We start from the raw sequence: 13,888 nt of genomic DNA on the forward strand, positions 1-13,888 counted from the left end.
CACTCAGGAGACAGCTAGCTACAAAACAAAACAACTCCAGTTACAAATGAGTTTCTGTGGTAATTCACACAGTGAATAATAACTTAGACAAGTTCAACTTCAGCCACGTACAAACAACAGTTGTTTTTTCACTCTTCCACATTAAAAGTCGCAGAGGGTTCTGAATGTAAACAGCCAGAGAGAACTGTGTTTTCCTATGATTGTAGACGTTCCCTTTCAGGCTCATTAGCTCATGTTATTTACAAAGCACTACCTGGTCAATCACCCCTGTATCTCACAGTGTCTGTTTCATAGAGCACCAGGTCATCCCATTTTATCCAGATCCTTAAATCCAGTGTCCTTAGCATTTCAGTCTGCTGCGGCTAAGGCCTAGAACCCAATAGAAAATACACTCAAGTTGGAGAAATTATTTTCGTGTTATTTCAATAATACTAAAATATTAAGGTAAATTATCAAATGTGGCCTGACATTTAATATCTTCTGTTTTACTCCTTTTACAGAATGATTAGTTCATTACAACATGCACTAAAAGGCCACATTAAACAGGGCTTTTCTCTCTTTGTAGAAGTGTTATATGTGTGTTCAGATAATGTCATTTCTAAGTATATATTGTATATCATTTCATTATCCTTCTCGGTTTTTACATAGAAAAATAATACCATTCATATACAGTATGTACATGAACTACAGAATTTCTACGTGGTAATTCAGTCTCCTGTTTGCTTTAATGGCAGTGTATGTAAAAGTTGCATGAATCAGATCCATCTGAGAGCCTCTGAACTGTTACGAAGGAGAATCTCTGCATTAAAACAAACATTGAAGGTTTTGTAGAGAGGCTTTAACAGTCGGTGTCGCATATTCCATTAAGTATCTTTACCTATGAAAAATATTCAAGATTAAAAAAAGAAAAAAGTGGTCTGACTTAAGACCTCAAAGCCCTACTCTATGAATATATATAAATCATTGTGCTGTATGTGTTTTGTTAAAGTGAGAGCCTGCAGTGTTTGAGATAATTCTCCACTGGAAATGCAGGGGGCACTATGCTCTCACTCTTGGCATCTCCACGCTCAAACAGACCGCCGTGCATGATTGACTAAGGGAAGCATATTAATGTGATAATACAGTAGACATTTCGGTGCCTTCTTTGATTCTGACCCACACAGAGAGTAATGACCTTGGCATTTATACTCATTTTGATAAGTCATCAAATTCATATCAAAAGAAGTAGCTCAAGTGACATTTAGATCCTCTGGGGTTGTAGGAAAAGAAGTCATCCATGAATACCTAAAAGGTCTAGATCTTCGAGTCGCTCCATTAAAAATAAGTCACTCTGAGCCGAGGAAGAGTTACAGTCCCCTGTAAAAACAGCCCATGAGACCACCCAGCTTTCAACACCTCATTTTATTGTCCCAACATTCAAAAGTACAAATAATTCAAACACAACAGTTTATGAAAAAGAAAAAAACATTTACAGCAAGATTTTTTCATATTTTGTTTCCAGTTTCAGAAATGACCTAAACTAGCAAGGATAACATGAAGTCATTCATCGCAGTAATTTGATTAATAATAAGAATAAGGATAATAAGAATAAGAGTAATCATAATAACAATAATCAATAATTGATAGTTAAGTAATAACATAAGTAGGAGAGACCAGCTTGGTCCAGTGAACATTTTTTCATCTTTTTTGTCTTTAAAGATTTATAGATTTCTCAGATAGTAAACAAACACATCTTCAGGAGAAAATGAAAAATGACAAGAGCCTTGTTCCTCACTTGGCCTTCCCTCCTACACTACTGGCTGTTGGTTTCCTATTGGCAGGCTGCCACTATAAGGCGCTACAAGGGGAGAAAGTGAGCCACAGCGATTTGGGCACGTACCGTGGAGGCATGGCCCCATGTTCCACACACCCCACCCCACCCCACCCCCACCCCCACCCCATATCCCACATCCCACATCCCACATCCCACACATACACACACACGCACACACATACGCTCACACACACACTCACTGAAAAGCGCTCGCTCACAGTCATGCACAGACTCGCGGAGGGTGATGTCATGAGCGAAGAGGAGAAGTGATGTAGGAAATTAGTTCGTACATCAGAACAACATTCTACTGGGGTCGTTGCATAATTCAAACTGCCACCTGTGGTGGGGTTCGAGGAGGGAGGTGCTACCGCCCAGCAGACGGAGCAGAGGATGGAGCGATGGCGGAGGTGTAGCCAAAAAGGCGGACGAGTGCGTATGAGTGCGCGTAGCTAAGCAGTTAAAGATCTCCAACATTCACAGCAGTTCTATCTCAACATGAGCTGATTCCCTACTCTCATAGAGCCATTCACTAAATTTACCTCTCAAAATAGACTATATCTTAGAAAATATATAATGGGTGTCATCTATCAAATATTCATCTTCTATAGCTATTTTATTTCAACCAGTACAATCAGCGTCAATGCTTTGTTTTTTTTGGAGTTGTGATGTCGTATGCAAATGGTAGAATCCGTGGAAATCAAGGTAAAATGTTACACTGAGTTCTCCACTGATAGGTCCAATGCAATGAGTCCTCTACTAAAACAACGGACAAACAGTATAATAATCAAATCGAGGCAGCAGAGCCTAAAATGTTGGATGCCATAAAAATCCATGAGAAAATTATGTTCCAGACCCACATTTTTGCATAAAGTTGGATCACAAAGCAACGGTAGTGTGTGGAGGGAGGGCGGGAAGCGGCTTTTAAAACTACACAAACTTATCACAGGTTATATTGAACCAGAACAACTGTTATAACATTCTATTAAGACTAAACTTTATTGAAAAAGATTTAAAGATTTATGTTTAACAAGACAAGAAAAAAGCAATAGCAAATTTAACTATCGACTAGGTTATGCATAGCGAGTAACTGTTTCTAGTAATAAGGGAAGAGCCTCACCAACCCTCTTGACATTTTTTTCGTTTTTGACTTTTAAACTTTTTTATATTGTAATTTTGATATATTGGTACAAAGCACAAACGTACTAAAATTTCTCAGTGCACAGGACTAATGGAAGAGCGTCTCCCCTAGTCGTTTGTTCCCTTTAGCTCAGAAACACCCCCCTCCCTGTACCAGAATCACACAAAAACACAGACAACATAACAACAAACAAACAAACAAATAAATAAATAATCAAGATAAATAAATAATTTAATCAATGAAACAATCAATCGATCAATAAATAAATAAATACATATTTTCAAGAAGCTTTTTTGTCCAGTTTCTTTTGCCGCAGCGTTAAACAGAATTTAAAAAAGAAAAGAAAAGAAAAAAGAAAAAAGTTGAATCCAATTTTTCTTTTTTTTCACAAGCGACATGACAACATATTAAACAGGATTCCTCACGAGTTTTCTAAGTAACTGAACCATCACTTCATAAAGTTTTCATATGAAAAAAGACAAGCCTGAACGAAAAAACAGTGACAACTCATAGATATAGATATTGTAAAACAAATTTAGACTATATATCATCTATTTGTACACAACAAAGTAAGACACATTTGTAATAGATCCTTTGAGGAAACAAATACTAGACTAACAAAACTAGCTAATTATCATTGAATTTTGACAAACGCTGTACACTCAGCAAGTAACCTATATGTCAGCAAGCCAAAGAAAACTCGTTAAGTGATTCTTACAAGGCCCAAATTTTGCTCATCTGGCTTTCTCAGCAGAGTTGACTGGACCAGATGGGGCCAACGATTAAAAGAAACAAAATGAAAACAGCAGCTCAATTTAATGCCAACACCGAAGTTTCTTTTTTCTCTAAAGAACACACAGAACAACAAACTTGGATATTTAAGATATGTGAACCATGTAATATAGCACCTACGGTTGATCGCTAAAGGAAGTACATCTCAAATGCAATATCACCAAATCAGAGTGAAAGGAACTTATGCTTTCTAAATGGAGAAATGTGTGTATGCGTTACTGATATTCCAAAGACTGATGATGGAAAGAAAACGAGTGGACGATGTGTGGCCTTACATTGGGCTCTTGACTACAAGGATGCATTAGGCCTGGGAAGACCCCTATCCCTCTCCTATTGGGTATCGCTGTTGAACAATTACGTGCTATGAAAAATTACCTGCCTGAATTTGCATCTCTTGATAAAACCATCCGTCTACAAAACCGTTGCCAATCTGGTTCTCCCCGAAAAACAAACAACCTTTGATCCTAAAAAGTACCACGGCAGAACGAACAAGACAAGGTGGCACCTGACCCCTCCCCCCAACCCCTAATTAGCCAGTCAAAATATTTTTCTCTTTTTTTCAAATCCAGATTCTTGTAAAAATTCTTCAATAATTATTATTTTAATCATTATTTATAAAAATAGATCTTCTTTCTCTTTATTTTTTCATTTTTTCTAAACGCATTTTCAAGCAAAGAGATTTTCTCTTTGGCAACAGTGTGTGTGTGTGTGTTTTTTTTTTTCGTCAACAGGAATGCTAACCCATCCCTTCCCTCTCCCTGTCTCCCGATCCCTCGTGAGGAAAGACATGTGTTCTGTTTGCAGTACAAAACAAAACAATGTTAGAAATTTCTTCTGCATTAGAGAAAAGGGATGGCGTCATCCCTGTCAATTTAATTGGGGGGTTTAATAATATACACCAAAACAAATGAATGAATGATCACCGATTGTTTTTTTTTTCTTTAAAAAGAGCCCCCTCCCGTTCTCTTCCCAGGGAGGCGTTATACTAACGACAGTGGATCCGGATTTCAAAAGAGAACAAAAGGTAAAACCTGAATCAAGACCGAGAGTTCAATCTAAAGAAGGACATTCTCTTCTTTGAAATAAGGGCGGACTGGTTTTGCTACTGTTTTACAGAGAAGAGAAAACAAAGAAACAACCACAAGAACGCAAAGGATATACAACAGAATGCCTGTACCACTTACAGGTCTTCCAAATCATTAATATTTTCCATTTTTCAATTTCTGTAATACTTAGGCAACATTGGCTTATAGGTCCAAAGGTATATTATAAGCCATATCCAGTTCTCTTTAGTTGGTTTGTTGGTTGGTTGTGTTCCTGTTTGGAGTAGGCTAGCTGTGTGGGCTGAGGTGGGTGTTTGTTAGTAGTGGTGTTTTTTTATGGGGCTACACAAGAGTGGGGGAGGGAGTTCAGGACTTGTGGGTCTTGTTGGTCTTGAAGGACACCTGCAATACACGGTCACCCAGCCGGTACCCGTTCAGACTGGCGATGGCCATGGCCGCTTCGTCGTAGTTTGTCATGGTGACGAAACCGAACCCCTTGCACTTGTTGGTGTTGAAGTCGCGGATCACCTTGACGTTGTTGACAGCGCCAAACGGACCGAAGAGCTGCCACAGGACGCTTTCGTCTGAGTCTGGAGACAGGTTGTAGACAAAGATACACCAGCCCGTGCCGGTGTGTCCAGGAATATTCATCCCTACTAGACTGGTCATGCTATCTATGGTGATGGGAGAGAACCTGAAGATGACAAGAAAGAGAGAGTGGGGTGCGGAGAGGAGAGGGAAAGAGAGAGAGATAGAGAGAGATGTTTTAGAGGACTTGGCTTTGCAGTGTGGATGCAAACATCATTGAGTGACCCTAGCTTTTCACACCAGTTTCACGCATGAAGTTGCAGAACATCAGTGGCACATTAGAACATCACATTAGCTCTACAAGCTGCACCAGCTCGCCTACACTTCATCCTAATCGTGCGAGCTGTCTCTGACGGGGACCGTCTCTCTGCAGCGTTAGCGTCTTTTGAATCTATCGCTCTTGATTTAAGATGATTTCAAGTTTCTGTTCAATATCTGTTTGGTGCTGAAAGGAAAGCGCCTGGTGGCTTTTTGTGTGCAGTCTGAAAAGGCTGTACTGTAGACCGCGGGAGCGCTGTATGAAAATGCCATTCGCGCTGGCGCCCGAGACACAGCGCTCCTTTCTTTCTTTCACTGTCTTCCTGAGTGGATCTATTGGAGAAACTAAATTGCAGGAACTCGTCACATTAATACCTCTCGAATTCATGGGAGATTTAGAATGCAACTGAGTAAATCTGCTTTCGTTCTTCTTGTAATCTTTCCTTTTTCTCACCCCCCCTCCCTTTCTTTCTCTTGATACAGAGATTTGAATGCTCAGTTGACTTCAGTTAATTGCCTTTCCGCTTAAAGGAAATTTCCACTTTAAATAAAAGGTAAATTGGATAAAAGGTTCATTTCATATGCCACCTCTCCAGGAATGACTATAGGCATTATTGGGGGCTGCTTTAATTGAGATTTCCGCTTTGCTGCAGACGAGACGGCTCTAGCGAAGCCGTTGTTGGTAGCAAGAGGGTAATGTGAGTCTGTATGTATGTATGGATGTATACGTATACATACATACATACATACACTTGGGGTGGGGGGGATGGAAGGGGCTTGCATGGGTTGCGTATCGAGGGGGAAGCGGTGAGCAGCGGGTGGAAAATGGAAGAGGTACTTTGGAGCTCTTCTGGCGTGGGGAACAGAGTGTATTCCACCCACACCCTCAGTGTCTCCGCAGTGTATGACTGTGATCGATAACGTTGCGCGGGCCACAGGGCTGGCCGATTCCCTGCTTCTAGTTTTGCCAAGAATTACTCAGACGTTTCATCTGCGCTTTAGCTGCCGCGTCCTGGCAAAAGTCGGCACGTCTGTCTCTCCCACACCCCCTCCCTCTCTCCCCCTTCCTCACCATCTTTTGTGCTGCGTCGGCCGTGTCTCATTATGCAAACGAGGAGTATAATTGCACATCGGCTCACTTTACGTTAGCTGACAAGCAACCATCTCATAACTTCAATTATGGCGTGTTTCTGTGTAAATAATGAATCCGGCACCATTACTCATCTTGGAGAAGAAGGTTGCGAGGAGAGGAAGAGAAAAAGCGAGGGGGAAAAATGGCTGCATGGTAATTTGGATGCCAGTCATCTGCGGGGAGAGCGAGTGAGTGAGCGAGCGAGCGAGCGTGTGACGGCCAGTGTACTTTTAAAGAGATGGCTCTTGTCTGTTTGAGCACAGGCCATGTGCGCTCCGGTTTGGTCTGTTCCTCGTTCCGACCGAAGGGAAAACAGTTGGACAAAGGAGTTGCATAGCAACAAGCAGCTGACCTGCAGCCAGCCCGCTCTGCTGTATACTGTCCACCTTCGCCCGTCGCTGCTCACTTCTTTCTTTGTTAATTACCTTCCACCACGTGCTTCATGTTGCACAAAGCCCCCACACCCTCCCACCCTCCATCCGACCTCTTGCTTCCCTCTCGAGTAAGACGGGCGCGTGTGATTTGTGCGCATGGCCCTCCTCGCCAGTGTGACAGCTAATGGCACTCTGAGTAAATAATCGGCGTGCTTTTGTCTCGCTGCTGTTGCTTCAGATGCTCTCTGCCTTGTTTGCATATCTTGCTTCATTGTCTGGGTTCATCAGATTCACCTTGTGGCTTTGTAATTTGTTATTTTTTCCCTTCTTCCTTTTCCGAATGCAGTGTCTGGATATGCTGAACACATTATCTGGCCAGGTAGAGAGCAGTGAAGCTAGCTGAACCCTCTAACAGGCGCATGGGACTTTCTGTATTTTCTTGTAGCAGCCAATGTTAGTTTTCAAAGGTAAGTGAGAATATGTGGCAAACCACTGGGCTTAAATTAAATCAACTAAATGTACTTCATTCAAAATTATTGCATGAATGAGAGATATTAACCTACATCGACACCGTTCTTTAGACATTAATTGTGTTAATGTACATTAGGCTTTGGATTCCAGTGAAGTGAATTCAGCAAATTACTTTTTTTTCAATGTAATAGGCTACATTTTTCAACCCAAAAAGAGAGAATATTGCACTGCAACAATTTGACACCTTCCATTATACCTTTTCCATTTTAGTCCTGAAAGGATGCAAAAATATGCAGCACAGTGTCATAAGCTCTTTCACATATACAAAAGACATTTTCTCACTACACTTCCACAAGGGCACAAAAGCAAACAGCACATGAGCAAAGCCCAGGTGTTCAGAGGTTGCACTACCTGCAGTGAAACACAGCGTTTCCTGCAGGGATCCAGGTAAACTCTCACCCCCCTCCGCCTCACTCTTACCCTCCTCGTCCAAAAATAGGACAGAACATTAAAGGTGCAGAGGTAGGAGTTTATGTTAAAATAGCATGAATCATTTAATGAGACTCACTGGCCAGCACTGGTCCCTGAAGCATTTTTGTTGTTTCTAACAGCTTTTCAGTTGCTTCCCCCAGCCATATGTCTAAAACTGCTATGGAAATAAAAAGAGCAAGCAGCCAGATTGCGACTGCAGTAACACCTCTATCATTTGTGTGGGGGATAGATCTTAACTGAAACATGGTGCCTAGAGGTTTAAGCAAGTTTGAAACAGTGGTGAATGCCTGTGGAGATCCTGAGCTCAGCGGAGTTTGGGATCGAGCCCCTGAATCCTATAAAACCATGCCTCCATACAAGGGCTACACATAATAAAACACAGAAAATACCAAACATGATACAAAACTCAAAATTCTGCAGTCATCATAATCAAATAATGCATACTCAACACTAGAAAATATGAAAGATAATCTGGATTTTTTTTTATAAGCACTAGAGTGGTTGGTGGTTTGAAATCAAGCAGAATCAAGTAAAAACAATCAAACTTAAGCGACGGAAAAAACCTTGAACTGAACGGAATGTAAGTGATTTTTCAGAAAATGAAGAATCAAAAAAACGATAGAAATCATTTTGTCAACATGGACATCTGGCATTCGGTGAAGTTTAATTACCTCTTAACGCCATAGGCCATATTAAGCAAATTGTCCAGCCTGTGAAGAGAAGGAGGGTTCTGGGGTTAATGCCAGGCAGATGGTCTACTCACTCAATGGAACTAATGCTACAGCCCTGCGTCGCTGAAGGAAGACGCCCATCCAGCAATGGGCCATTACACTGTTCAGCCCCATCAGGCATCTTGCAGAGTCAATCACTAAGCTAGCAAACTACAAGGCTAGCAGCAGTGCTAACATTAATTTGGCAGGCCGATCCAACGCCTACCTAGTGCCAAACAGACTCAGCGTCATTGCTAACGCAGCCTACGGCCACGCAGAGGAGGAGGGTCTAGCAGTGTTATGACTTCATACAGTTTTTGGTTGATATATTGGTGGATGGAGTCTCAGAGGTGAAATTCAATATAATACAGCAATTGAATGATGAACATATTATTTCTCTTCCTGAGTTCTGTCATTGTAATGGCTTTGTATTTGTGACAGATGATTCACAGACTGGTTTGAGGGACTGTGGCACACAGGGAATTCACCAATATCAAACAATTAGCTATCAAAGAATGAATTCATGTCATGTGCAGGATCATGTAAAAATGATATGCTGGTGGTATGAATGAAACGCGGTCTCCAGGGTTTTGCGCCTTTTAAAGAGAGTGAAAAGTTCAGTAATTTAAAATGACATTTGAATGAAGTTTGAGGCAGAATGTAATGGAACATTAAATAGAGGTGTCTCTCTGTCTCTTTCTCTCTTTCACTAGTCTCTTCATTAGCCCTGGTGACCCGCTGGGCCGGTGCATTAGCCCCTCATCCTCATCAGTCACTCTCGTTTTGGGTCCCCGTCTGTTTGGCCACTCCGAGACCTCCATCCCTCACATGGCCTGCCCCTGTCCTGCGTCCTATTAAGCCTCGTCAAGATGGCCGACAGGGCTAATTAACACTTCCCTGCAATTCAGGCCCAACTTTTCCTCACAAATATTCATATCCCGTCATGTGCAGAGACACACACATTCAGGCAAACTTTCTGTGCTCACAAGTTGGGGGCTCTACTCTGTCAGCTTGACAAAAAAGGCTCTGCCGTGGAACCAAAACCAGGGCATTCAATGTGCCGCATCATTAAGGCGCCAATTAGCCAATTAGCCAAGCAGGTTGCACCGAGGGTAAATGAGTTAATTGGAGAGGGGGCTTTGAGGTGCAAGAGCGGGCCTCTGTGTACGAGACATCTGCAGGCCTATCTGAGCCGAGTCTGGCTGTGTCTGTGGCTTTTCACACCATCTCCCCAAACAAACACAACACAATGGCACCTCTGCGTGGCCACGGAATTCATGCAAATGTAAAGACATCTTTTTCATTTCTATTCAGTTATAATTGTTTGTGATGTATGAGGAATTAATTACTGATTACTATCATTAGCATTACAGTACTCGTGTAATTTCTGAGCATGAATTGTGTTAATGCATGATTCTGAGTGCCTAGATGGTACAACTGAACAGATTATGAATGTAGAAGAAACAAGCAAATGGTATTTAAAGTGGATGACACTTAGCATAACATTACTAATTTCCATTTGCTTTATAATACTTAGGCGTTAACAGGCTATATACCCTGTGTTGTTAGCTAATTGTTCAGTGTGACTTGTGGCATGGAGGTGGGATGAAGAAATGGTGGTTTGTAGAAACAAATTTGTCATGGAGACATTGTGAACGACAGAACCCCACTGTCTCTTATAAACAGTCCTTCAGTCCTTCTTTTTGTCATGTACATACTTGTTTCAATTGCAGGGGTGCTACCTGTTTAAGACTTTAACACTTTCTAGTGTCCTACAAGCTTATATTGAACTCCACAGCCAATATAGGCAAAAGTACATTTGCATTACAAATTCTGTCTACCTTTCTGATATTGGAGCAACCACCAAATTGATAATATTTGGATTCACAGTGTAAATCAGACTCTAAAGACATCTTACATTTTACTTGTTTAGCTATCATATTGTCAGTGAAGACGTGACAGTTTGCAGCCTGGAAGGCTGGCTTTACCTGAACCTCTGGGCTTGGTGATGCAGGGGGCCAGGGTAGCGGCGGTTGGGGGACTGGTAGAGCTGGGAGAGCAGGGCCTGGCTGGTCTTCTGACTGGGGTTGTTGGCGAACTTCACTGTGATGGGTTCTGCTGCGCCAGAGGGCTTCTGTCCATTCAGACCCTTGATGGCCTCCTCAGCTTCTATCCTCTTATCAAAGCGAATGAAGCCCACCCCGCGTGAGCCACCTGAAGGGCCAGCACAGCATAAACATCACAGAGGTTACGTTTAGATTCAGATTCTAAATTTAAGATTCAAAACCACAGAAACAGGGCTCCAGATTAGTGCACTAGCTCTTTTGGGACACTTAGTGTCTGTGAAAGATGTTATTGTGGTTGGTGCATTGTCAGTCAGTGGACTACTTGCTTAATGCTTTGCCCTCCTTGATTTCCATGATGGTGTTTTAGGGCCACTCGAAACCTAAGGATTTAAGTTGTAATATTTTGAGAATGTCAGTGGATTACCTGACGGCATCTCATTCTACTTACGCATCTACATTTTGTTTTATGGTAGAGCGTGTTAGGCACAAGAAAACCTGCTTCTAATTGAAAGGCACAGGTATTGAATCTCCAAAAAGAACTAGATTCTAAAACATAACTACACATGATGTACTGAGGTTTAATCACAACAACAAACTTGGCCAGATGAAAAAACGTGTCATAAAGGTTATTAAGGATCAAAATCCACAGTTTTCCTGTTATTAAATACTGAAATCCAATTATAATCAAGAACTGTGTTGTTTAGAGATGCAGTAGAGTTTTTCTGCTAACAATATTTTGAGAATCTGGGGTCCAGTAATTTAATCTTGAAATATTACGGCTTAAATCTTTAAATAATAAAACCTTATTCTCAAAATCTTTATTTATTTTTTTAACATGTGGGCCTTAAAATACTATAGTAGCTAAGTTTACTTTGGAGTTTTGCAGTATATTTTCATAAATTATGACATACCTTGTTTTCCTGTATAACTGTGATGCACAGAGAGGGCAGTTGTTCTTTCCAGTGTGTACTTCTCACAAAAAAGATCTGACATGTTCTAATGAATTTTGTTCTACATCTTCAGGTGTAAATTCACTTGAAGACATATTTTATAATTAATAATACAGTATATTTTTTCTTCTGTGAAGCTCTTACCAATACCTCTCCTATAAATAAACTACTCATAGACAGAATAACCCAAACTGCTGATTATATTATGGCTGTTTAATATAAACAAAGGCAACAATAATGTTAAAAAATATATTGGGACTTATGAAATGTTCAGTCTGGAGCCCTTCAGCAAGAAAACAACAGATACATTATAAAATCTGAATGATTAACACTCGTTAAAAGACTTTAGTCTATACTACACTAAAGTAACAAATATAGAGTCATCATATACCTCATAAAAACATTCAATAACTGTGTATGTGAATGTGAAAATGTAAATGAAACTATGGTCCGTGTTGATATTGGCCAGGTTATCTGAGGTAGATTTGCTCCAGTACCAGGTGTGCAATGACAGTTTTATGACACCAACACAAACATGAGTGACAAGAAGTAAAGGGGTTTTTCTGGGGAGTCAGAGACGTCCCTCATGTTAAGCACCATGTCAGAATTATCGTAAGATGTTTAGATGGAAGACAAAAACAGAATGCTGGTGTTGTGCAGTGGAAGCTTAAAAAAGGCTTGGTTCAGTGAAGCCACTTGGGGTTAACTAAGAACTTCGGGCTATAGTTTGCATGTAGCTGGTGGGCACTCACTTTGACTTTTGCTTAGAGAGACGTGCACACACACACACACACACACGCACACACACACATTGAACACAATCCCTTTATACGGAGATAGAAAAGCCATACATGTGACTTGATGTTGGAAATAGTGGATGACAGTGATGTGCGGTCCATGTGTGACGGTCGCTATTGCCGGTGTCACATTATGCAAATGAGCCGTGAGCAAACGGTGCGACTTCATTGGCTGCCCCGCATTCCGCCGCTGTCAGGCAGACATGTAATTTGTTTTCCTTTCTTCACGAGAGGATGGAGATATTGTATAGGGGCACCGCTGCCTGCTGGTGTGGAAATGGAGTGTGTGTGAGGGGACGGCGATTGTTCTCCCAGTTATGTGTGAGCGTATCATATCCTCTTCCATCTCAAGCTGTGCGGCTTGCATAAGCTGACGGCCACACGCTACCGCATGGCATGCCGCGTGCCGGTGACATTTCTGTGGTTTCCTAGGCAATGTTTTTGACCGCCACCTGAAAGTAACATTTAAAAGAGCCTGGCTGGCTTGGAGGCCTTTTGTTGGGCTGCTTTTTAATGAGATGGCTCCTACTGTTCCAGGGAGGTGAGCGGGGAGACGACTTGCCTAGAGGACCATTTGCATAATACACTGCTTGTACGTATGTGTGTGTGAGAGTAACCGTGTGCATGTGTATCCATTTCCTGGCAGCAGCACACATACACACACACACACACACATTTTTATATTGTCACTTCACCTTCCAATGCCGTGCCTCTGGTTCTTATTGACAGATTATATTTTGGGGTTCTATGGCTGCGGCTTACTGTTACTGCTGTCTTACTGTTACTGCTGTCTTACTATTCAAATCAGACTCTTTTGATATACGCAGCTCTCGGCGCAAACATTTGTACACACATATCTTCAATGCAACAAGCTTTCATTCAACCTGTCTCTGCATAACACACCCTCTTTCTCTCTCTCTCGCTGCAGCTCTTTTTTGTCTCTCTTTGCCGGCATCATCCCTGACAGCTTTTCCTTTCTCTCTCCCAGCCTTCCCACAACCTGCTCACTTTAATTAGTCTGACAGAAAGAAAAGCAGAAATAAAGCAAGCCCATGCATTATTCTGCACAGTTTACGATGCATGGTTTGCCTCCCTGGTTTCTGCTGAGTGAAACCGAGGTCAACACAGATTCCTTAGAAAGTAGAACAGACAAACAATAAGACGCGATGACACTTTTCCCTCTGTCTGTCTCTGTGAAGTGTAACATACTACAGTTCCAGAACCAAAAAAATATGACAGGGGAACTGTAACGAAGACCAACAAA

The 13,888-nt window shown here is 41.5% G+C and overlaps 1 protein-coding gene across 5 annotated transcripts in view; it reads right to left on the reverse strand.

The window, feature by feature from the left end:
• Positions 1-1,956: 1,956 nt before the first annotated feature.
• The window catches only part of elavl4 (ELAV like neuron-specific RNA binding protein 4), a 94,708-nt gene continuing 82,776 nt past the window's right edge, over positions 1,957-13,888 (reverse strand). For all 5 annotated transcript variants that reach the window (XM_066644742.1, XM_066644744.1, XM_066644746.1 and 2 more), the window contains 3 exons: positions 10,800-11,025; positions 8,773-8,811; positions 1,957-5,480 (listed from right to left, as the gene is read on the reverse strand). In XM_066644742.1, the coding sequence (XP_066500839.1) occupies positions 5,153-5,480; positions 8,773-8,811; positions 10,800-11,025 (593 nt within the window). In that variant the 3' untranslated portion in view covers positions 1,957-5,152. The remainder of the gene's footprint in view (positions 5,481-8,772; positions 8,812-10,799; positions 11,026-13,888) is intronic.

This window comes from Hoplias malabaricus, chromosome 14 (assembly GCF_029633855.1).
Source record: "Hoplias malabaricus isolate fHopMal1 chromosome 14, fHopMal1.hap1, whole genome shotgun sequence".
In the NCBI taxonomy this organism is placed as follows: Eukaryota; Metazoa; Chordata; class Actinopteri; order Characiformes; family Erythrinidae; genus Hoplias; species Hoplias malabaricus.